This window comes from Amblyomma americanum, chromosome 10, assembly GCF_052857255.1.
Source record: "Amblyomma americanum isolate KBUSLIRL-KWMA chromosome 10, ASM5285725v1, whole genome shotgun sequence".
NCBI classification, from domain to species: Eukaryota; Metazoa; Arthropoda; class Arachnida; order Ixodida; family Ixodidae; genus Amblyomma; species Amblyomma americanum.
The window spans coordinates 104,413,565-104,440,023 of NC_135506.1; the positions used below are offsets into that span (position 1 = coordinate 104,413,565).

Here is a 26,459-nt window from a genome sequence, read left to right on the forward strand (position 1 = left end):
CTAACTCATCTCTCCATCTCGGGAGTCTCGTCCGACCTTGCTCCCATGGGCATTCGCACGCTGATACCTTCCTCTCAGTTCGAAAAAGTGTTGACAGATTTCCCGGAGCTCACTAAGCCATGCAACCTCACTCAGACGCCTAAACATACTGCGACACACCACATCGTAACCCGGGGTCCACCCGCAGCTGCTCGACCGCGCCGCTTGTTTGGAGACCGTCTAGCTATCGCCAAACGTGAGTTTGACCACATGCTGGAACTCGGCATTATACGCCCGTCGTCCAATGCGGGGGCGTCTCCGCTGCATCTAGTGCCCAAGCGTGATCCCGGTGACTGGCGTCCCTGCGGCGACTATCTGGCGTTGAATGCCAACACTGTCCACGACAGCTATCCGCTGCCCCACATCCAGGACTTTACATCGCGCCTCGCCGGCTGCGCCATTTTTAGCAAAGTTGACCTGGTTAAGGCGTATCACCAAATTCCCATTGAACCCGCCGACATACCTAAGACCGCCATCACGACGCCATTTGGTTTGAGTACGTCCGGATATCTTTTGGACTACGCGATTCGGCTCAAACTTTCCAGCGGTTCATGGCTGAGGTCACGCGGGGCCTACCGAGTGTATTCGCGTACCTTGATGTCCTCATCGCTAGCCCTACACGTCATGATCATGAGCAAGACCTACGTGCTTTGTTCAAGCGTCTACAGCACTACGGCCTGGTGGTGAATGCCTCCAAGTGTGTTTTCGGTGCTTCTGAGCTCGAGTTTTTGGGTCATCACATATCCTCAGTGGGTATCCGCCCTCTCGTGTCCCACGTCCAGACCATCGAGAATTTTCCCCTGCCCACAACCTTGCGCCTCCTGCGACAATTCCTGGGGCTGGTGAATTTGTCCCGCCGCTTTATCCCGCACTGTGCAGAGCTCCTTCGCCCGCTCACCGACCTCCTCCGGTCAACCGCTGGCCCTTCCTCCGCAATCTCTTGGTCATCAGAAGCCCAGGCCGCCTATACTGCCGCGAAGCAAGCAGTCGCTAACGCCGTGCTTCTAGTCCATCCTCGCAACGACGCCCCTACGAGATTGATGGTGGATGCCTCCAGCGTGGCCATCGGAGCCGTCTTACAGCAGTACATTAACTCCGAGTGGAGACCATTGTCTTTTTACTCTCGGAAGCTACTTCCTGCTGAGACCCGCTACAGCGTCTTCGGTCGAGAGCTCCTAGCCATCTACTCCGCTATCCAGCACTTTCGGCATTTCGTAGAAGGATGCAAGTTTCACGTGCTAACCGATCAAAAACCGCTGGCATATGTGTTCCGGACCAACTCATCGAAGTACGTGTCACGTGAACTCCGTCAGCTCGCTTATATCTCGGAGTTTACTACCGACATCCGGCATGTGAAAGGTATAGCCAACACCGCCGCTGACGCCCTCTCTCATATAGTCGCGGTAGACGCTCCATCTTCCACCGTCGACTGGTCCGCATTCTCTTCTGCCCAGCAGAATGACGATGAGCTCGCCGCTTTTCGAGCGAACCCTCGCTCTCTCCGATTACGGCTTGTGCCCCATCCTTGCTCGCCTGAGCCCTTGTGGTGCGATGTTTCAACGGACTTTCCTCGCCCTTTTGTTCTGGCTTCACTACGTCGCCCTATCTTCCATTCTCTCCATGACATACGGCATCCAGGCATTCGGGCTACTCAGCGCCTTCTCACCCAGCGCTATGCTTGGCCCGGAATCAACGCTGATGTGCGTGCTTGGACGCGCCGGTGTCTACACTGTCAGTCGCCCAAGATCTGTCGACATACCAAGACACCTTCCCAAGCCTTTCTACCCCCTGGCCGTCGTCATCTCGACATCGTGGGCCCTCTACCCATCTCTCGAGGCTACCGCTATATCTTGACCATAGTCGACCGCTTCACTCGCTGGCCGGAGGCAGTTCCCATTCCTGACATCACCGCAGAGACTGTTTCGCACGCTTTCATTTTTGCGTGGGCATCTCGATTTGGTTGTCCTGGCACTGTGACAACCGACCGTGGACGCCCGTTTGAGCCATCCCTGTTTGCTTCCCTTAATAATATTCTCGGCGCCAGGCATTGCCGTACCACTGCATATCACCCGTGTGCTAACGGCATGGTGGAACGCCTTCACCGCCAATTGAAGGCCGCCCTCGCTGCCCGTCTCAATTGCGCATCCTGGGTCGGCTCCTTGCCCCTTGTGCTGCTTGATCTAAGGGCCGTCATCCGAGAAGACTTGCAGTGCTCAGCTGCAGAGCTCGTGTATGGAAGTGCTTTGCGTCTTCCAGGCGACTTCTTTACATCCCAGTAGCTTCCAGCCCAGCCCCAAGAATTCCTCCAACGCCTGCTGGACTGCGTTAAAGACCTCCGGCCTACTCCCCCACGTCCGTCACGCCACCATACCATTTTCGCACACCCCGACCTGGCCACTTAGACCCACGTTTTTGTGCGCCGCGACGCTGTCCGAGCTCCACTCACACCGGCTTACGACGGACCTTTCCGCATTCTCCGCTCCACCCCGAAAACCGCCACCATCCTCCAAAACGGCCGCGAAGAGACCGTCAGTCTAGACCGCCTTAAACCGGCTTACATGTAGACCGCCCTGGAACGACTCCTAGCGCCGCCTGACCTAGTTATTGCTCGAGTGCCATCACCGGCCCTCCGTCCGTTTCGACTTCCAGTCTAGGCGGGGGGCCCTGTAGCACCCTCTCTTGGGCGGCGCCGACAACCCGGCCAGCGCGCGCCACCCTGCGAAGAGAATAAAGGCGGCACCTGGTCGTGGCTCGTGCAACCACGACTGGCAGTTCTGTTCTGGTGTCGGCTCGTAGCAGTGGTCTCGTTTCCTTCGCTCCTGAGGCGTAAAGCCTACATACGCAAACTCGGAGATCCAAAGGAACCCCGCCGTCGGCACTTGGAAACAATTTCCGGTTTGTGTGGCATCACAATGTTAAAAATTTGGTCCTGAAAGGAGAGCATCCCGATGTTTATGAAATCAAGGTCAAAATCGATCTAGAAAAATTGGTAGACTCATGCCCGCGGGATAATTGCAAGATTTTCAGTTTTAACATGGATTCTGCAGATTGGTTTTCGCCTTCTGACTTCTTTCATTTTGATCGACCAGAGCATAAAAAACCTACTGCATGCTTTCATCTTAGTTGCCAGTCAGTGCGAAACAAAAATGTCATGCCCGACCATTTCTTCACTAGCTTATCATTCCAGTTCCACTTTACTATGTTGTCTGAAAGATGGTACGAGCAGCACTCAGTCGTTGGACAACTTCCAGATTATCAGTGCTTAACTAGAAATCGTGAAACGTCGCACAGAGGTGGTGTCACTTTACTTTATCGTGATAACATATATGTAGAGCCCATTGAGAAATTACTTTCAGCCACAGACGTTATTAGCGCGTCAGGTACCCATTCATCCTTAGCCTATCAATTTCCCTCTTGATGCTACGCTCTACCTGATGAGAACACAATTTCTTAAGACACTGTGCCAAACTGTTACTTGCTAAACTCTTTTTCGCCAACTTAGAGTGCTGAAAAGAATCTACAAAAGCCACTGGATAGCAAAATACCGCAGAAAAAGCATGCAGAGCAGGGTGCTGGTGTGGTTGTCATCCCTTATGTACATAATGTTTCAAGCGGCTTAAAGAAAGTATCAAACAGATATGATGTTCTATTGGTGTTTACTGCACCTCGGAAGTTAGTGAGCCTTTGTCATGAAATGAATAAATCGAGGAAAAAAATACCTAGCACTTGTGGTATCGCACACCAAGAAAACTTCGTAGAATGTCTACCGCATTCCCTTGTCATGCGGCATGAGCTACATAGGTGAATCAGGCAGATGTCTAAACACCAGATTGAAAGAGCACAGTAAAAACTTAGGAAAAATAACGAATCCTGGAAACCTCGCCCCCCATTGCGCAAATCACAAATGTTCGCCTAAATTTGATCGGACTACAGTTTTAGCTCGGGCAAAGAAAAAGAAAGAAAGAGAAATAAAAGAAACCTTTGAGATATGAGAGGCTGGTGAAGACGAGTGCGTAAGCATACTCTCGGTGTTGTTATCAAGTGACGAGGTGCATCTAATCAAGAAACGAAGGAGCATGTGACACAGCCGTTGGCAATGAATTCATTGTTTCAGCATGTTCGAAAAATTTATTTATGTACCCTCGTACCAGAATAAATCTCAGTTGTTAGTGCGCGCTTTTCCGGTGTCCCCCGTTCCAGTTATCGTTTTGTTAGTGTGTAGCGCGTTATTCCCACCTAATGTACAACCAACTAGCCCATATTGCTGCCTTGCCTATGCAGAAATTGTCACCACAGATGCTAATCTCCATAAAGCTTATAAAATGGCCCCCAACCTTCCCCCTAGCACCCAAAGCGCGGAACGTCTCCAGCTTGGGCCTGTATAACACTACGAGCAAAGTCACTGAGGCCCACAGAAAACACAATACATACGCCTACCTCAGTCTTTCACAGGACGTTACATACCTGACACCTTTTGAATTCGCATACCAGAAGCCAGCCTCGCACTACTATCAGCCCACGCGCCTTAGACATGCAGCTCAAGTAAAATCCCTCCATCGAAAACCCCACGCCACCAGTCACTCGACCCACCACATAGCCCGTGCAAAAGCTTTCTACAAACACAACGAATCCGAAGCCCACATCGTATGGGCGAACGCAGCTGGCACGAGCGAAGACGCGACAGTAACATTCGTTCACCACACACTCCAACGCATCGCCTACCTTTCACAACCACCCCAGAATCCTCAGAAGAGGCGGCAGTGGCGCTTGCCGTTACACAAACTAATGATCAGTATGTCAGTAACGACTCAAAAACTTGACTCTTAAATTTTTCACGACGCAGAGTCCATGAGGCTGCATTCCGCATTCTCAGCTGCCCCCCCGTACACCCGCCCGACATGTGGAGCAGATATGGGTGCCTACGCATTCTAGGAATCCCGGCAATGAAGCCGCCAATGACCACGCCCAGGGACTTATCAACAGGGCAGTGGCGGTGTTGGAGTCGGGCTCTTCTCAGAAGCGCATGCATGCCTACAGCGAGCTGACTGCGGCATATCGCGTCGAACGCCAGCTATGCCTCGAACCTAATACAATGGCGCCGCCTACATAACCGCACTTTTCCTTCCACCTATTTGCTCTTCCGCATCCAGCCGAAAGCATACACCCCCTCCTGCACCCAGTTCAACCACCAACACGCTAGTTTACCAACATTCTCATTGACTGCCCTGCAGGCCCTCCACCGCGGCGCCCGGAGCTTCTGACCACTTGGGAGGAATGGGAGATCCCACTGCGATCATGGTACCCTGCTATGCAGAAGGTCGCCACTGCCTAGGCTGCCCATGTCACGGAACTCCGTAAAGTCTTGAACATATATTGCAGTGCGGTCGTGCGGGGAGCGAGAGACCTGCGTTTCCCAGTTCCTCTAGTCTTTAAATTTATTGCTGTCTGTCTCTCTCTCTTACCCCGCTGAGCAGGTCAAAGAACCATTGAAGTGTCCACTCACCTGGGGAGCAAGTTACGCTGGTTTTGTTTCCTTTCGTGACCTTTGCGCACGTATCAATGAATGAACGAACGAATGAATGAGCTGTTTATTTATAAACTAAGACACGAGGCCATTTGCTAAGGACTTCAGTTCTTAAATAAGGAAAAATTTGATGGAATTTGATGAGGACGACCAGTAGACTGCACAGCGCGAGTGTGTTGTAGTTTAATACGAGGACTTATCGGCTGCGGCAGTAGCTTCGTGCTCTCGTGCACTGGCCAACGAAGCAGATCTGTTCTCGCCGCCTTAGGTTCGGAACGCATCGCGGTGATATTGATTTCCTTTATGCACGTATCTGGGAGGCTTCAGATGAACCTCGCCTTTTCAGGATTTCTGGTGAAATAGTGATTCTTCAATAAAACCAAAACACCAATACCCCTCCGCGGCCCAGAGCCAGGGCTTATAAGGGCACGCGCCGGTATGCAGTTGCGGCCACGCAGGCCGCCAAAACTGGGTCATGATGTCGCCGAAACATGCAGCGAAGGAGAACACCGAGGGCACATGCGAGATAAATACCGCTTGGTAGGGGTAGGGCAATCGACGCAGCGGACGAAATAAGGCACAGGCATCAAACGTATGAACATCCTTGCTCCCCTGCTTGGCCGTAGACACACGTGGAGCTAATGGCCGTTCGGGATGCATTCAGTATTCTCGGATCCCTATTTTCATCTAGAAGCCTTCTTGACACCCTCGTCGAGTACTCAGGCGCCATCCGTAGCCTTCGGTGCGCTCTGATCACCGACTTGTTGGCACAGGTAATTCAGGACGTAATTGAAAAACTTCTTCCTCGCGGTATGTGTACGATGGATTCATCGCGATGCCCACCTAACGGAAGTCTTGATGGATGCAGGAAGTCACAAATTAGCTCCTCGACGTCCCCTTCAATAGGCGGCAATATCTCCAGAGACAATATTTCTAGAATAAAATAAAAACCTCCGCCGCCACTCGAGCACTTCTCCCACTGAGTGGCGCCGTACTCCCTGTTGGCCTTGCGCGCTCGGAAGAGGCATCGCCTTGAGGATTACGCCGCCGTGTCTCCGTCGTACCAAGTGTTAACCTGGCCGTAGCCGGCACAGTACCGTGCCCCTTTCGGTGACTCCAGCACCTTCTGTCCCGCTCCTGTCTGCGAGGCGGACACTAAACACCCATTTGGACCTGCCTTCTTTGCGCGCCATCCGGCAGAAACGCTTGCTCCGGTCCGGACCGGTACCAGGCCGTCGACCGAATGTAGAACGGATTTTTGGGCCGCACCATGGGACGTTATTGGGCTTCCTTCGAGAATCCGGTGTCTATTTCTAGATAATACTTTATGCCAGCACGCACACTGTCGCTATATAAAGAAGGCCTCAAATGTCACTAACAGGTTTGCGCTCTCCCCGTCTCGGCGGGGCTAGCTTAACTGGTCGCAATGATATTTCCACAAGGAGACACCTCATAAATTTAGCAGATACGGCTCAAAGATTAAAAGTTCTTCAGCTTACAGTAGCAAGTCACCCGTAATGTTGTGTGGCCATCGTGTAACGGTAGGGGATCACATACAGCGGAACTGTCATGAAAGGAGTGGTCTCGGCATTGCTTCTGCAAAGCCTCCGTCCCTTCAGTTTTTCTTTCAACCGAGGCGTTCATATTTCCGCTCGTTTGCCACGCACTGTGAACACTGATGTTGCCTTACTGCACAAAGGTGACGCGCACTGTAGGGTATACGTGCCGAAGTTCTCATTCCTAATGCTTCTGTGTCCGGCCCTTGAAGGTGTCCTCGCCGATATTTATTCGGCCACCATTTCACTGCGCAGTGTTTTCGGTCTTAATGGGCAAGCCAATTTTTTCCCTTCTTGAGCCTATTGTAACGCCTATATATAGACGTTACAATATGCGCTATAGCGCATATCGTAACGTAACGCACGGAAAGCGGCACACTGAAGCAGCGTTGCGTCAAGAATCTCACTTCACCACAGGGTCGCCATGCTGAATATTTAGTCTTTTGGCGTCTGCATCAATCATTCTAGGGTGTTCTTCTCAATGTGTATTTTTCTTCCTTTCTACTGCACAATGTGCTTGGTATTAATGCGGAGCGGGATTTCTTTTCCAGCATGAACATGTCGTAGCGCTTCTACAACACGACATTTGGGACATTGGATTCGGCTTGCCTAAAGAAGGTGACCCGCACCGCAGGCTCTACACCTCGAATTCTCTGTCCAATAGATTCGGTTTGGCACATTCCGGGGTCTTCTCGTCAATGTCTATTGGTCTTCTATTCTGCGGCACAAAGCACTATACGCGGGCCGCTCTCATTTCCGTCTTGGGCACGACGAAACGGCTGTACCACAGAACGTAGAGTCACCGCCGATTTTCAAAGAGAGACTTATCATTATGCAGCGGGTAGACCTGCCTCCCAATCTACGGACTAATTAAAAAAGCTCATACTTGTTTTGAGTGTGTAACACGGTTGTTTAAGCGTTATCCTCTGCGTGTGAGGAAAGACTACATTCCACTCTAAATGACCTTTTGTGTGCGAGTGAGAGAGTGAGTGAGAAAGTGGGTGAGTGAGTGAGTGAGTGAGTGAGTGAGTGAGTGAGTGAGTGAGTGAGCGAGCGAGTGAGTGAGTGAGGGAGAAATTCCTTATTGAAATGAAGCTTACAAAAACGCTTTTTTATGTGACAGGCGATATGGACCAGGAAGTGCGTATTCACTATCAATTGTCGTATTGAGTGAATTTTCCCAGAGGGTGTAGTCTGTTAGCCGCGCCTAAGCGTCGTTACTTGTCACGCGTACTGAGCGCGAAATGTCAGCGTGCAAGGCCGTGCAAAAATTTTTTCATTTTCTTACCCATCGAATTTCGTTGTATCTATTGTTGTAGGCATTTCCATATCGATCAAGTAATAATCAATTAGCAATATTAATTTGTCTGGAGCAACGCCTCTCATGGAATCAATAAATTGCTGAAAACGAGTTTCAAACATTAGTCACGACCTGTTTTTTACACAATTTAATACCCTAGACAAAAACTAAGAATGGTCTACACCTGAGATAAAGTGCATGCTTCAGTAACAAATGCATAGTGGCTTAAAGCCTGGCGACAATCACAAATATCGGTCGCGGCACTGACAGTGAGACAATATAAATTCAGTAGGAGGCCCATAATGCGAACGAAGAGTAGCAAAAAGATAACCAGAATCAGTGGAAGCGTCAGGCAAAAAATCAGATCTGGAGGTCTTGCGCAATTGGATTGAAAGCTGCAATCTGACTACTTAACGAAAAATAATGAAGTGGGATGAACAGCTGAATAAATTGCATTATCCGCAAAGGCACCAATAGGGATTATTATGCGAGATTATGTTATCAAGAGGAAAATAGAAAAACGCAGAGAAGTTGGAACAACCTCAGCAATTCTGGACGAAAACATTTTTATGCGGGAAACTCTTTATGAAAGCAGTTGGTTCATATAACGTAACATTTCACTGCAACAATCACTATATCCGCAGATCACCGGACGGCAGTGTTGTATTTTTTTTTTTCTAATAACGTTTTTGCTATCGTCAAAAGCGTTCACCATTGGTTTTCTACGTCAGTCTTAGCTGTTCGATGCTATCAGTGGAAAGAGTGCAAAAGAAACACTTTGCTACATATCCGAATAATGTAGCATTAATTTCAATATGTCCATAAAAGTGTTTCAATTAATTAATTTTCAAAATTTTTGCCCGAGAAAGCTGGACTTGAATGTACTGACCTAGAGCGAAGCAAAAATAAAACAACCTTGAAGTAATTCCATACTTTTTGTGTGCAACACCCACACCCCACGCAAAGAGTTTTGTGCTCTTGATCACAATGCTTTAGGAGATACTCAAACTCTGCAGACGAAAAATTAGTTATAGATGTAAGATTATTAATTAATATAATAAAATTATTGATTAAAACTATTAATAATTAACATTAAAAATTAATTCGTAACTTAGGAACAATACTATTACAAACACAAAAATTCTCATTTCTTACCAGTGCTTTGATATTATTACTAAAAAGATGGCATTGGCATATTGCACACTCTATGACAACGTAGCAAAGCAATTAACTAGTATGCTAAGCGTCTACACTGACCACCACTTTTCACTCAAGTGTCTACAGGATATTCTTCAGTTGCGCTGTTTTGCGCATAGAGGGACGGCTATAAAATAGAAACTGCAGGCTCTTGATTCCTGCCTGATCAAATCAATTGTTTTATATAACAAGTGTACAATCTATATGTTCAAAGCGCCAACTAAATGTAACAGAAAAAGGAATAATTTATTGCAGTTAAAAAATCCATTTTTCAGCTACCAGCAGTGAACAGGGAAACTTCAAATTTGGAAGGCCTGTGTTATTGTAACCGGGGAACGTGCTTGCTGTCATAACCGCAATGGCGCACATCAGCTCTTTGTTCTAACACAAATACGAGCATAAATACTGGCGAGTGCTCAAGGCGAAATAGTGACAAAGCATTGAATATGGAACGCATATTTTAGAGTTTTGCCAAACGCGAAATGAAGATGACAGGAAGAAAAGTTATAATTTTGCGTCCCGCGCAAGATCAATCTTGTTTTTCGGCTATGGACGGTTTTTAGGGAGCGTTTTCCTTTTAGCTCCTGTCCAGGGAGACCTCCACGTCTAGTCGGTAGCAGCAGCAGACATTCACATGACCCCAAAAGGTATGACCCTGTTTACATACTTTTCAGTTCACTGTCCTTCCTGGGTGCATACTTGAAGCAACACTGTGCCAGGCCGTTGTGTACTTTCGCACAGGAAAAATGAAGGGCGTCCACAAGATTTCTGCTTTTCATTATGAAGCAGTTTCGTCCCCTTTATTTCAAGCTACTAAACATTTAAATGCCGGTGAAACTGTCTACATTGCTACCTTCGTTAAATTTGTTTGTTTTAGCGGCCATGCTTCTAAATATTAAAATAGTGGTGAAATGTGTACATTTGCTACCTGTTGTGAAAGCCTGGAAAACATCGCGTCAGTTTGCAGCATCCTTGTGTCCAGCTTCATCGTGGGCACCATTGCTTAAGTGTGAAAAAAAAACACCCGTGAGTACTGCAATATACCGTTGTGATAATTCTAGATTATTTCAATACAGCGTCCTGATAGTTCGCAAATGCTGATGCGACACACGCACTACGTAAGAAATAGCGCGGGTCCACAAGTGCCCGTGTTCAGAACGACCACTTCCGCGCCAAGGATAATCAGAGTGGGCTGCCAGGTTGTATGGGTTGGGCAGCCAGTAGCTGTTATCCTCAGAATCGGAGTGTTGCTTGTTACAGGTCAGTTCGGCCTTCAGTGTAAGCCGTGCAGTCTCCAAGCAAACGAAATTATTTTGTCGAAAGAATTTCGACTCGAGCACGCGCTTTTGTAATTTTTCAGTCATAGCCCCACGCTGCTCAACAATTATTAGCACGAGCTTGATATCAGCGGGCGCGATATCTTTGGTCAAAGGCAGTATGGCAGGCATATTATCGTTGTCATTATGGTGGTGAGGGCGATTGATTGAATTAACACATAAGATAAAATCCAATAAATCTCCATACAACAACTCTGCGATCATAAAGCCATCATCGCCAAATTAAAAACTAGAACATGTCTCGAAAAATTGAACATCTCTTGAAAATTGTCTACTCGCACCGCAGCGAAAGCGGGAACATCGGACGGCGTTTCAAACTTGAAGCTGTGGTGTGAGTTTTTATTTAATTGCTTCATGCAAATTATTCGCGCTACTGTAGGGTACCTAAGTCATTTTGCTTCGCCTCAACTTGAGCTACACAGTCAGCGTTTATTGGATAGGACCAGGGGCGCATTTTGTGGACCTCTTTCAGTGATTGCATATATGCTCATAAGTTTAGATCTCATGCCGTCTACGGCATGCGATCAAGTCTAGAAATTTTTAGTGCCAGAGAGTAATGAAAACATATTTCTCATCCGCTTTCCTCAGCAGCGCAGTGAAAATCATGTCATATTAAATTAATACAATAAGCGCCTGGATCATGAAGCATTCCGAGGCCGCACGTAGACGGCATACGATCTAAACTGATAAGTATATATGCAATCACTGAAAGAGGCTCACAAAATGCACCAGTGGTCGGATTCTCAAGTCTAGGATTTTTTTTTATAACCCGCCGCGGTGACCCAGTGGTTAGAGCGCTCGGCTACAGATCCGGTGGACGCGGCTTTGAACACGAACGCAGCGGAAGCGTTTCGATGGAGACGAAACGCAAAGGCGCCCGTGTGCTGTGCGATGTGAGTGCACGTTAAAGATCCCCAGGTGGTCGAAATTATTCCGGAGACCTCCACTACGGCACCTCCTTCTTCCTTTCTTCTTTCACTCCCTCCTTTATTGCTTTCCTTACAGCACGGTTCAGGTGTCCACCGAGATGTGAGACAGATACTGCGCCATTTCTTTTCCCCAACAACCAATTTATCAATTTACTAGGAATTTTTAACCATTGGGCAAAATTCTATAGAAATGTTTAAGCTTCATTAAACCAATCTAGAAAAAAAAGGCGCAGTGTTCTAGGCAAGGCTACCCAAATGAGAGCTGTGGAGAACTATGCGGCATTGTCTACAGTAGTTTGTTCGTTCAAAAAGGTAATTTTAAATGATAAGTCTATGTTTTTAAATATTGGCCATGTCAAACACTAAATTTGTAAGTGCGTTGTAGATTGGGTTGGAAGACGGCAGATAGAAATGCTTTCAACAAGACACCATTCAAGATTTTTTTGCACCATCTTAAAAGAACAGACCCCACTGAAGTCTTATCTGATTGGTGGCGCATATTTTTCGGCCACTGCAAACGAAAAGTCGTTTTGGGGACAACTCTACGCAAATGAACGCATTTTGTGTTCGAGAGTGCGTCTTGAGGCGCTAGCTACTGCTGCGACGCAATTTTTCCGAGGCGAATATATTGCCACATGCCTAGCACCGCGCGGCCTCGGCGCTCAGCCGGAACGACGACAAAGCGACGGTTGGGTCGTGAAGCGCGCTCGGGCTATACCTGGCTCTGTGATTAAAAAGGCCACCATTATTCCTGGTTCCCCCTACACCTATCCAAATGGCTCTCCTTGAGTCGTGACACTGGTGGAGGTGCGATTGATGTCCCCTTGTCCTGCGCACGACTTGACGCGCCGCCTCTCGTGACCACCCCTGTTCATCGTAGAAGCTGGCGGCCTCAAGGCTTGTCTTCCATAGCCTTCCAACCTGGCAACGGCACCACCCGCCCTGACTGCGTCCTTCTACCGCTGGTCTCTTTCTCACCCTTCAGACCCGACGGGCCCCTAAGCCCTTTCACGATGACCAGTTCGAGGATGCCAAGCGCAGGCTGGCTCACCATTAACGACTTGTGACGTTCAACAGATGACAAGACCCCGCGAACACTCTGAACGTGTACTTCAGCCTTAAAGACGCTGCCCGGATGAGGTTTGAGGATCCTGAGGCCACATTGTCAACGTGGCCGGAATTCCAACGTCAACTTTTAGTACGTACGCCAACAGTGACCGCCGGGAAAACGCGGAGTGTGCCCTGACCTCTCGCATCCAATTTCCGAACGAGGGTGCCGCATTATACTTCAAGGATGTGACGCGTCTTTGCCATCGCACCGACGCGGCCATACATGAAGACAGCTGTGGCACCTCTTTTCCGGCCTAGTACGGAACCCGCGCAACACTATCGCGGAGTTTCTGGCCAACGCTGTGCATAGGTGTAGACAACTGCAGCAGACATCCAGTTAGTACGCCCGGCAACGGCGTACATTGTCTGCGCTGTCCACGTTGACCACCTCGAGTACAATCCCGAGACAGATCTGAGCTCCTTTCGAGATAATATCCGCTCCGTGGTCCGCGAGGAGCTGCAGCAAATCCAAGCAAATTTTGCCATATCCAGGAAATGGCCGACTGCTACGTGTGCGAGAAGCGTCCACCTAGTGTTCAATAAGAAACGGTGAACGACGTTGACATGAACCCAGGCCTTCCACCCGTTGAAGAGAGGCAACTGCAGGACCTCTTGCGTGAGTGTGGCGCCTTCGTCATCTATAGTGTAACAAACGTCGATGGTTAACCGCTTGACACCCGAGACGCATTAGACTGCAGAAATTTTTTGTTCGCTTTCAAAATAAGCCGGTAGGAATACAAAGGTAAAAAAATGACCGATATGCTTTCAACAGCACTGATCGTTTCAGCTCAGCACAATGTGCAATATAATGGACAACAGGGCCCTCGCCGTATCTTTTCCACCGAGTGGGCATGCCACAAAATACTTTATAGCTGTGAAAGTTGTGCAAGTACTTTATGATGAAAAGAATTAGCAAAATGACATAAAAACAGCGCACTTCAAATGAGTAACAATTTCTCGTTGTGGTCACTTGCCGTGCGCAGTTTCAAAATATATTCTTTACGTCCTTTGTTATGAAGAGGGAATGCTGACATTTCTTATGCAAAAACATTCTTTTCATGCTGAAGTCCCCTAACCTGCCATATAGTCGTCATCGCTATCCAATCGCTGAATGTCCGATATGTTGCCTTGCGCAATTCTTGGAAAACTGCTTCGGCACTTTCAGCAGAAAAGCGAGGCCTGTCTCCTAGAAAGTAAGAGAGGCGATTTCGTCCCCAGCCGTAAAATACAAGCAGTATTCGTTAATGTTACTACCAAAACCATCTCAAAAGCACAGTGAAAATAATCGGGTTGAATCTGACGTACTGGACACCCGAAATAAAATTAAAGGCAGAGAAAAGTGGAGGTGTGCATAGTTGTAATTCTTAAATCTACCAGCTCCATGTTCTATATTTGTTGACTTCAAACCACATTTATGCGCTGAAAGCAGGTAAAAATAACAGAAACAATACATACTCGGGTAGTGTCACTAATATTCAGGAGCTTAAGTTAAATTTTAAAGAGAAGAGGTGTGAAGAAGACGACATGGATTAACCGAAGAATAAAGAAGATGAAGAAGAAGCGTTCGGTGAGGTGGAGAAAGATGACTGGTGGAGAAGAGAAGAAGACGAGAAGGCTTACGTGGACTAACGCCAAGGCTATAAAAGGGCCAGGGAGAGCGAGGCACGGGGAAAGAAGCGGAAGAAGAGAAGCGGAGGATCCCGAGGGTCAGGGACGCATCGACTGGAAGAGTGTGACGCCGGCTACTGCTGCGTTGAGCTCGCGTTCTACGGCTTCGCATCGTGGACTTCCTGCCTTGCCTGAGCTCGTTCCGGGGAGTAAACGAGACGCTACCGCCTGCTACGGCCAGGGGTGTCTCCAGCGCTGTTTCCACCCATCCGGGTGGTGCCCCCAAAGCCAACAACACCGGCATCACCTCCACGGGCGGTTGGACCGGGAGCTTGTACGACGCAGCCAGCGACGCCGCCAGCGACGCCAGCCCAAGCACGTCGAACGCCGCCTCGACGCCGGCTGCTGGATCCATACAACGCCGCAGCCGCGCCGAACCAACCGTGAGCACGAACGCCGACCACGAATAGTAGAACGCTAGAAGTACAGGCTGGTACCAGTGTGCCAGGGTCGTGTGTATTTATATTCTGTGTATTGTGTTAGTTTTGTTCGTTTTGCGTTCCAGTGTGTGTGTCACGTAAGGGGTATTAAATGTGCATTTGTGTGGGTACACCTGTCGCCTAGTTCATTCTTTCGGTACGAGTGTTCTCCGGGGAGATCCGTGACAGGTAGACTCCCTAGAACGCCGCGCCGCTGAACGCTTCCATTTCGAAATGTTTTGACAGGAAAGATAAGTGAATTTCTAAAAGGATTCCAAGATTGCGCCATCAGTTTTTCAGTGTATTAAACAACCAGGTTTTATGAAGATAAATGTTCTGGTGTAGAAGCACTAATAGCTCATGTCCAGTATATTGAACAATTTCCATACGCGGGTCTCAGGAGTTTTTAAACACCGGATTCTCACGCATGAAGGCGCTTGGCCCATACATCAGCAGCCCTACGGTGTTTCTCCTCAAGAGAAAGAGATGCAATTTGAAGGCAGGTCAATGAGATGCTCGCAGACGGTGCCATCCAACTGTCAAGCAGTCCGCGGTCGTCTCCTGCCGCCCACATGAAGATGGAACACCGCGGTTGTTAGTCGACTACAGGAAGTTTAACAGAGGGACAAAGAAAGACGGATTATCCGGTATAGCATATCGATGACTCCCTCGACCTAGATCGGCAAGCCGAACACTTCTCTTCGGTCGACCTCAGGTGTGGTATTGTCAAATAGAAGTTGATGAAACTGACTGTGAGAAAACCGCCTTCGTCATACCGGATGGGCTCTACGAAATCAGAGTCCTCTCATTTTGGCTCTACTGGGTTCCGGCAACATTCAAGAGGATGATGGACATCGTGTTCAGAGCTCTTGTAGTTGCAGAGATGCTTTGTTTATCTTGACAACGTAATTCATTTTTTCCGCAACTTTTCAGAACATCTGCATGCCCCAGGACTGTCCGCGAAGTCGTTCGGTCCGCTAACGTCTCATTTAAACCACAAAAACGCTTCTTTGGTTTCGTCGAATTGAAGTTTCTCGGGCACGCTGCGAGTGTTGACGGAATCAGAGATGACCATGAGAAATATGATGGCATTGCTGGCTTTTCGTTCTCCGCCCACAACAAAACACTCCTCCTATTCCTGAGCAGCTCGTCCTACTGTCATCGCTTTTTTAATAACTTCGTCCATCTCGCCAGCCCTCTGACGCTTCTTGCCCGCGATGACGAATCATTTTCTTAGGGCAGAAAGAGCAGACGGCCTCCAAAGAGTTACAACTCTGGCTCCAATCACTCCCGATCCTGGCACATTTAGACTACGATGGCGGTCAGGTGATGCACACGGATGCAAGCAACGTCGGACTTGGGGCCGTTGTAGCTCAGCGGCAAAATGGTGTAAAGTAATGGTCATTGCCAGCCATGGAATTTCGCGAGCTGAATCGAACTACTCGACTAGGGAAAACGTATGTTTGACTATAGTCTGGGCCGCCGGTTAGTTCCGCCCATACCTGTATGGTAAACCATTTCATATCCTCATCGACCATCACACTTTGCCCTGGCTGAAATATTTAAACTTCTGCGGCCGCCTAGCACGTTGGGCATTACGCGGGCTGAAATTCGATTTCTTCTTACATATATGTCCGACCTGAAATACATCGACGCTGATAGCGTGTCGCAGCGTTCTCATCCAGTCTCATCCATAAAACACCACCGACGCCAATAGCATCTTCGGAGCAGTCAGTGCGTCCGAACTGGTTTTCAGACAGCGTGCTAACGCCGAGCTGCGGTTGCTCATCGGCTATCTCGAAGGTGGCCACCCTGCAATACCCCGGTACCTAGCTGGTGGGCAATCATAGTTCTGCTTCCGGTGTGCGGTTCTCTATACGAACTCTACTTGCATTCTGGAAACTTGATCAACTGGACGAAGTCCTCCTTGCCTATCCTTCCGAACCGACTTACGGACTCACTGATTTCACTCGCACCCTATCCTCCGGCAGAGCTAATACTGCCCAAAGCTTACTGCTCAATCGTTACGTCAGGATGTGCGGGCAATGCCAGTGGTAAAAAAACCCGCACTGAAACCTGATGGCATGCTGCATTGAATAGAGCCACCCCAGATAACATTCCACAAATTAAGCATAGACCTCCCGACAAGCTCAAACGAATGCTCCTGCGCAAGGTATTAACGACAAAGTTTTCCACTTCTTTGTGTATGACGTGGTGGTTAGACACGGCGCCCGTCGAATATCATTACTGACCGAGGCATACGTTTATATATTGGCTCGTACGGGACATTTTAATTCTTAGTCATACACGTAATCGAAAAACCACACCACAAGCAAATTCACATCTACAAATCAATTAACAAACAAATTGCCTAACGGAACAGCTTAACAAAACATTGGCGGATATGATCTCGACGTACGCCGACGTTCAGCATAAACTGTGGGACGAGATCTGCCGTATGTCACCTTTGCGTACATTACCGCGACGCCAGAAACCCAGCACTTTACTCATTCCATCTCGTCTATGGCAGAAAGGGCGAAGTCCGCATGATGCTCGGCGTGATGCTTCCATGTAAGAATGAATCTGTCCCATATGACGCAGGCCACTTCATAAAACAAGCAGAGCAGGCCAGTCAGCTGGCTCACTTGCACATCGAGGATCACTAATCCGTCGATGCTCGACATTCTAACCTTCGGCACAGGGGCATGCACTAAGAACCGGACGACCACGTGTGGTTGTGGACCCCCGTGCGCCGAATGGGTTGTATAGCTATTGTATAGGTATTTCGGACCACGCAAAGTCCTGCGCCGCCTCAACAGCGTCAACTACGAAGTTGTTCCCGATAGAGCCATCACATTTGGCCCTCGACATGACAGTGGCCTTAAATCGTTCATATGGTGCCATAAGCCATACTGTTCGCGTTAATGAGCACTGCGCTGCCGCTCTGTTCTGTGCCCTTATCTTCCCGCTAGTGCGGACTTGACTTTCCTTGCCTCTCAACTAGCAGGGACTGTATAGTTCACCTCACCCCTGTTCCTTTTCCTCCTCCTTCTGTACATAGCTCATTTCGCATCAATATGATGCGTTCCTTTTGCGCAAGGAAGGTAGGGGGCAGGGGTTGGAAATGCTAAGCGCCAAGCACCGCGTTGGCTTCTCACGACCACGAAGCTGTGGTTGGCTCATGAGGCGCGCTCGGGCTAGACCTAACTCTGGGATTGAAATGTCCGACCTCATTTTTGGGTTATCCTCTACGTCTTCCGCAGGCCTCCCCTTTGATTGTGACAATATAAAGCTTTAGCCAATAACTCTATAAAAAGTAACCGACTTTTCTGGGTACAGAAATGCTGCAGACTAGGCCACGCGATCCTTAACAGTACCCAACTATGCCTCACACAGTTAGCTAGTGCACTGTTTTTTTTAACGTTGGTTACAGGCGCTAGGCAGAGCGTAATGGAAATAGAAAGGCGTCTGCAATATTTCAGACACAAACGTAACAAGTGCATATACTTCCAAAAACGTCAAAATTCGGTACATTTTACTTCCAATTGCGTCCTAAGTTTGACCGTGGAAGCGTACGCGATAGTAATTTGTCTAAAATATAAAACTGGTTTTTGAGAAAAGGAAATGACGCAGTAACTCCCTCACATATGTCGTTGGACAACGGAGCCGCGCCATAAGGGAGGGTATAAAGGTGGTACTAAGAGAAGAATGGAAGAAAGAGGTGCCGTAGTGGAGGCCTCCGGAATACTTGCGACCAACTGAGAATCTTTACCGTGCTCTCACATCGCACAGCACACGAGCGTGTTTTGTGCTACGACTCCATAGAAACGCGGTCGCCGCGGTCGGGTTCAAATCCGGGTACTCCAGCTCAGTAGAAAAGTGCATTAAGCACTGAGCCACCACGGCGGAATTATTTTCTCTGCGTAAGCGCGATTCACGGTATGCCCCAGTGTCTCTGCTCCGTCCCCAAGCACTCTCCTAGATTTTGTTTCTAATGCAATAGCAATACTTCACTAGCATACCTGAAAAACTCGGGGCAGGTGTAAAGCCTCCACTTCTGACGGGAGGCCTTGCACGGCTCCTCCTTCAGCGAGCCGAGCCGGCACCCGAAGCATTATCCGTACGCGGCCTCCAATAAGGTCTTGCATGTGTTTGCCTTTGAGGCTGTGTTTCCTCAGGTGCTCTCGCACGTGCTACTGTGTTTAACTACGCCAAAACCCTATAACTTTTTTCCCAGGCTCTCTCCGTCTATCTTTCGCTTTGCCTTCGCTTCTTTGATCACGACCTTTTTGTTATGTCTATAAATATGTCCTCAGTTCCACATATATGGTGTTTATAGATACTAAACGAATATATTACTCCAACATTGATTCTTATTCATTCTTTTTTATTATTCATATTGTCTTTGTTGGCAGTTCACCTTTTATACGATTACCTTCCCTCATTCTCAGATATTCTTATTCACTTACTGTTTGCAGCTCCGGCGTGTACATTTTCCCTCTGTATTGCGTATTAATCGCTTGTTGCAGCTTCTGTCTCTTCTGCAATAAGTCGTCACTGTGATGTTCGCCCGTTGGGAAAAGGAATAGCCCGAGACACTAGCAGGCACCCAAACCTGTGATTCCAGGTGCATGTAAAGTTTTAATACTCAGGGATATCCAATACTAATGTGTTTCCTCCCAGCCACCATGGAATAGCCGTGCGCAACTGGGTAAGCGGAATTGGGTAAGTGACAGAGGTTTTATAGAGTTATATTAACCACCCCTATATTGCACAGTCGACTTTGCATATGCAAAGAATTTTTCCTCGGATATTATATTTCGCATTCAATAGGATTCAGCTGACATGAGCTTTTAATAATAATAATTGGTTTTGGGGGAAAGGAAATGGCGCAGTATCTGTCTCATATATCTTTGGACACCTGAACCGCGCCGTAAGGGAAGAGATAAAGGAGGGAGTGAAAGAAAGGAATAGGTGCCGTAGTGGAGGGCTCCGGAATAATTTCGACCACCTGGGGATCTTTAACGTGCACTGACATCGCACAACACACGGGCGCCTTAGCGTTTTTCCTCCATAAAAACGCAGCCGCCGCGGTCGGATTCGAACCCGGGAACTCCGGATCAGTAGTCGAGCGCCCTCACCACTGAGCCACCGCGGCGGGGCTGAGCTTTTGTGCCCGCTTAAATTTTACTCCTTTCCTAATTCATGACTTTAGTGCCAGAATACCCATAATACTGTGCGTGTCAGGGGACGTCGCATATAGTTTTTGCCCCTTAGCGAAAAAAGACCATGCTAAAAATGCATTTCGAACGAATTTATTAATTTCATATCTATTTCGCATTTTTGTCCATATGCTTAAATTGCCATAAGAATGATTTCTAATGGTGCCTTCGACTGGTCGCTCCCGCGATCCGGTTAGTATCGGCCAGAGTGGGAGCCGCTCTTGCTCGGAGCGCATAGCGAGACTAGTCAAGCCGAATGGTCAGCGAGTTTTTAGAGCGGGAGCGCCGGAGGCAGAAAGAGGACCTAACTTCCGGAACCACTACGCGGCACCGCTGCTGATGTCAACAGTAGCCGCACATAGGGTACCTTGAATACCTTTAGCCGCACGTGGTCGCACACTGTTTGCATCGCGGTCACCGCTTAGCCTGTATCGATCGCTACCCCAGTTTCCGTCCCACTGGACGCTCATTTTTCGAACATCGCCTTGTGGATAGCACTGTTGTCCTTGTCTGAGCTGCTGCTGGAATCACTGTTATCATGCGACAGCAACACAGACCGCGTTGCCAGTGTATATGCTTATCCGGCGTTTCTTGAACATTTCGCCTCACACAGCGCGGCACCCGCAAAACACAACGCAGCAAGCGTGACTGCGTCAAAAGCCTACACTTTCTTCTGCCTACGCGTAGGGGAAGCCGAGGCCACGCACCGCTTTCGCGAAATGGCGGAAGTGGCTCTGTCACGTGGACTCATCTCGGAGCCGCTCCGACTTTTTTCTCGGAGCGCGTCGGAGCGCTCTGAGCTGGAGGCGAGCGCTCGGAAAGAACCAGCCGAATGTAGTCAGAGCGGCCGGTTTCGACCAGCCGAATGTGCGGTCGCCTCTCAGAGCGCTCTAGAGCGGTCTAAAGCGACCAGTCGAAGACACCTTAAGTGTGGTTAGAAAAATATTGTGAACATTCTTAGAAATGCATCAAGAGTACATTTTCTGTCCGCTCAGTATATTTATTATACATGAAAAATAAACTAAAAGTGCATTAAATACATTCAAATATATTAAAATATACAATACATCACATTATATTGTAATTCAGTAAAATATACAATTGATACATTAAAAACGTTAACTTTGCGTATGATTTCTTTAAATGTTGCCCCAAAGAACATCGGTCGGCTTAACAGATTCACCCGATAATCTTCATCAATGTTCTCAACATCAGAAGTAACGACTGAACTGGCTATAAGGCGTCTGGAGACAGACAATTCCAGACAAAACGCCATCAAGAAGTCTTTGAGAATACAAGGTCATGTGACGGGGCCGGAACGGGAATGATGTCGCTACACAAGGAACCGCCGACGGAAAGTGACATCAGAAAACAGGGACTCCTCAGAGAAGTGCAATGCTTGGCTTTGCTTATATATACCCCCCCGAGAGGAGACACATTATCTTGCCCGGTGAGGCGATTTTTGCGCAAAGACTGTGGGCTCCCAAACTGTCGCACTAGCGTCGTAGTGGTCGTGTTCGAATCTGCGGTCTATCTAGAACCGAGTTGTTAGTCGTAACCTGCATCAGGCATCGGTCCGGAGTCGACCTTTCAACAAACAAATACATGGGCGTCTGTGGGATCCGGTCGGTCCTGCCAGTCGGTCCCTTTCGATGGCATGTTCGGTCCCGGAGGTGCACATGGCGTCATTGCCTGTATAATGCTAACAAACTGCCCGCACGTAAGTTAAATAAGTGGTGATTACCTTTCTGCTAGAAGTTGACATAAAGAAATGGACGACAGAAAAGTGAGTTTTAAGTTTCCCCGGAAACGTGATTTCGAGCACTAGGCTGTTCCACGACAGGTTGAAAGTTTGCTGCAAATATGCTGACGCGGACTACCCATTTGCTAGAACTGCAGTATACTATGCACGAAATGATTTCATATTTACGAAAGTACGCTTTAAATGCATTGCCAACATGTCAACATGCCAACTGTTCAACGGTAGCTCGAAGTGTGCTACAGGTGCGTTTACGGGGACAGTTAATTCGTTATAATTGAAGTATACCTTGAAAGAATTAGTGTCGTATTTGCGAAAGTACACTTTTAATACATTGCCAAAATGCCAAGGTCGTTGCCCGAAACGCGATTTCGAGTACTAGATTGTTCTACGGCAGCAAAAAGTGTGCTTCAGATATGATTAGAACGACTACCCTTTTGTTAACACTGGAGTATAATTCAGAAGATTTGATTTCATATTTACTGAAGCACACTTCTAATACATTGACAAGTTGCTAAAACCGCATACATATATTTTCACGTGATTGAAACATGCTCGAAACATGCTTTAAGTGACGCATACTTTGGACGAATTAATTTGATATTTAAGAAAGTACACTTTTAATATATTGACAAGATGCTAAAACCGCATACATATTTTTTCACGTGTTTTAAACGTGCTCGAAACATGCCTTAGCTGACGTGTAATACGGAATAATTAATTTGATATTTACGAAAGTACACATTTAATATTCTGACAAGATGCGAAAACTGCATTCATGTTTTTTCAGGCATTTGAAACATGCTCGAAGCATGCTTTATAGGACGAATTTTTGAAAAATTTGAAAATATATATTGAATACCAAGCATAAAATTTCAGGATACTATTTCCGGCTTATTTTTAATGCATTCATAAATGCATAAAGCTTCAGATATGATTAAAAGGACTGCCCGTTTGTTAACATTGGAGTATAATCCTGAAGAATTGATTTCATATTTACTAAAGTACACTTTCAATACATTGACAAGTTGCTAAAACCGCATACATATATATTCACGTGTTTGAAACGTACTCGAAACATGCTTAAAGGGACGTTTACTTCGAAAGAATTAATTTCATGCATACGAAAGTACACATTTAATACCTTGAAAAGATGCTAAAATCGCATTCATATTTTCACGTGTTTGAAACGTGCTCGAAACATGCTTTAAGTGACGCATACTTCGGACGACTGAATTTGATATTTACGAAAGTACACTTCTAACATATTGACAAGATGCTAAATCCGCATACATATTTTTCGCGTGTTTGAAATGTGCTCGCAACATGCTTTAACTGAAGTATAATTCGGAATAATTAATTTGATATTTACGAAAGTACACTTTTAATATACTGACAAGATGCTAAAACCGCATTCATGTTTTTTCATGCATTTGAAACATGCTCGGAGCATGATTTATTAGACATATTCTTAGAAAATTTAGAAAGATATTTCGAATACCAAGCATAAGAGTTCAGGATACTATTTCCGGCATATTTTAATGCATTCATAAATACAAAATATGTTTTAAATACTGTATAAATATCCCGAAGAATATTCCAAACGTATTAGTTTTCGCTAAGAGGCTGTACGTCTTCGACAGATTTTATTTAAATTCCATCACCAGAGCAGGGCATGCCTTCAGTAAAGATTTTGTGCAATGTTCGCATAGTCGAAGTAAAACTTCTAACAGAGTTTATGAATGCCACAAAGTGCGATGCGTGTAGTATTCTCATGCCGCTAACAGGAAAGAAACTGCGTTTTACTTCCAGCAACTTTTCACTATTGCCACCGAAAGGTTTTAGCCCACTCCCATTCTTCACGTTGTACATTGTTATTTTGTTTTCCACGTATTAATCTAAAAAATGGAGCACTCGAATCGCGTATGAATTTCGCAGCGTTTATGGATCCTTTCTAGTTTCACCCACGTAGACTACGCTTCTGTGATCACGCATGATTATACACTATAGTGATTGTAAACATTGTTTTCGCACCATAAAAATAAGTTGAAATTGAAAGGAAGTGCCGTCATATCGCCCTGCTTCTTCAAGCTTGTCCGATTTCCCTCTCGCCCTCTAAGATTCCGAATCCAAGCATCAAAATCCACAGTTTGTTTCCTCGCAGAACAGATTATACTTTTGCGATTTCAAATTGCTCTCCGCAATTAAGTTGCTTGGTGCTTTAAGCGACGGAAGCTCGGCAAGCTGCGGGGCCGTAAGCTGCCAGAAAGAGCAGCGAATGTCATGAAAGCTTTTGTGGACCTTCCTGTCAAACTTAAATTTACCCTGCTTGGCAATAAAGTAAAAAAAGTAGGTAGGGCTGAGCATCGTGCTGGAAAATATAAAGTCCGACGACTTTCAGTGGCAGGCCGTATATCCCGTGGCTCAGCATAGGCAGTCTAGTGTTGCTGCGCTCGTATTTTTCTCAAGCTGCACAAGACTTGGCTAGAGGTGAGATGTCTGCTTTCGTGATGAGCCATAACATCTCATCTGGTTCTTCTGGTTTTCATCTTCATTTTTTCTTCTCCTCCATGCGCGATGTGCAGCAAACGCAGAATGCCCGGTCGCTTGACAGGAGGAATGACCATTTTGTTGGTTCTGAGTAGCTGGCCTTCCTCAACGTGTTTCACAATAGCACCAATATGGACGCCGGACATGCGGCACTTAGGTTTCGGTTTCCGTACATTCTGTGCTCGAGTAGCAGGGTAGTTTAGCCATACTACCGTCTTCGTTAGTTCCGTGCCGTATGCTCTCGAGCTGCTGGAGTGAATACTGGCGACGTATGTCGTTTTGGGACGTTCAACGCCCATAAGCTTAAACTATAAACCAAGCAAGATGATCCAAATTTTGTAAGCGTCACCCGTACTTTCCAGTGGGCTTGGCTGTGGAAGAATCGTAGGCCCTACACTTCTTTCCCTGAAGTGTACTAAGCTTGCAGAGGAGGCGGGGAAGAACAGCGGTGAACACGGCTTGCAAAACATGTCGTCGCCAAACTTCTGACACCATGTGAATGGTCGGAAGGAAGGGAACGAAGTGCGTTCATTATCATACAATGGGATTCTTACATAACGAGGGGCACAAACACGAGCATGGACACTTGGTACCTTATGGACACGTGTTAACACGACAGTGCGCATACCTCTAGTGGTGACGTCGTTTGCTGTGGTGGACGCCTAAATTACCTGGTTTTCCTAACTGTAGTCCGTGGACTATCTGTCGGTGTGGATCGTCCTTGATTTATTTTTAGAATGATTCGTGAAGCTGAAGCCTAGCGTAGCTGACAACGTAAAAAACATGCGTGGCCTGGCGGTGCACATCAGATTGAAATCAGTTCCTATTTTAAAATACACTGGATATGCAAGCGAATGCTGCTATCTATGGCTGTTGTTCACTGCTTGGATTTATAAATGTACGCATATATCCCTGGTGCGAAACGCCAGGTGTGGCGCAGTCTTTCTTGAAAAACCGTTGCTACGGCTCCAAAAAACGACCAGCCTTTACAGCTGTATTGATGCTGTGTTAGTAGACCATGCGCAATGAATGAAGTCGAAACAAGCAGCGGCGAATGACTTTTAATGTGGACGAAAAATGTGCACGGAGGCGGGCTGCTTCCCTGCAACGCCGGAGGGAAATCCTCCGTGACAGAAAGCATGATGGCGGAGAACACCAGCTAGTCCAATTCATGTAGAATACCCGGCAACGTGGGCAGGAAAGGCGCGAGAAGCGGAGGTCAGGTTATCGACTGTATAAATACGACTGGTTCTTCGTGCTATTTCTTCTGAAGGAAATATGCTGCTGTAAAACGTGGGTGCGTCATGATGCGCAACATTTGTGGAAAGGAATCATCTTTGTGTTCTACTGGGAAAGAGGGTGGGTCAAAAAGAACAGGAAGGCCAGCACTGAAAGACTGGACTAAAGGACTGGTGCCGATTGTATACTTCTTGGGCAGAATATAAACAACCTTATTTTCAGCCAATATTCGTCACTGCGGACTGCACAGCATGTGCGGACTATATAAGTAAGGACCTATTTTCGGCCTAATTTATCGCATGCCATCTATACACCAAATGCGGTCTGGAAAATTCTTTAGAACATAGGATCACTGGAATGGAGTACATTCTTTGTACTAGAGTCCCGAGCAAAGGATTTCAGGACAATACAATACATGTAATAACCCATGCGGTGTTCTAGTACGACTCAAATTCCTGTTGCATTCTGTCCTAAGGTGTATGTATGCAGAAAAAGTGGCTGGCTGCTTAGACTTTCCCACACGAGCGACGGCCAGCCATCAAAATCCTCGTCACGTGGCTTTTGTCCCAATCTGCGGTGCCGCAGCTAAAAACATAGGATGCCATTAGCC

General features: G+C 47.2%; 1 protein-coding gene across 1 annotated transcript in view; it reads right to left on the bottom strand.

Annotated features, from left to right (window-relative positions):
• LOC144108595 (uncharacterized) overlaps window positions 1-26,459 on the bottom strand; it is a 162,880-nt gene that overhangs the window by 47,823 nt on the left and 88,598 nt on the right. Inside the window, exon 5 of the mRNA XM_077641793.1 lies at window positions 8,408-8,520. Coding sequence (XP_077497919.1) covers window positions 8,408-8,520 — 113 coding nt within the window. The remainder of the gene's footprint in view (window positions 1-8,407; window positions 8,521-26,459) is intronic.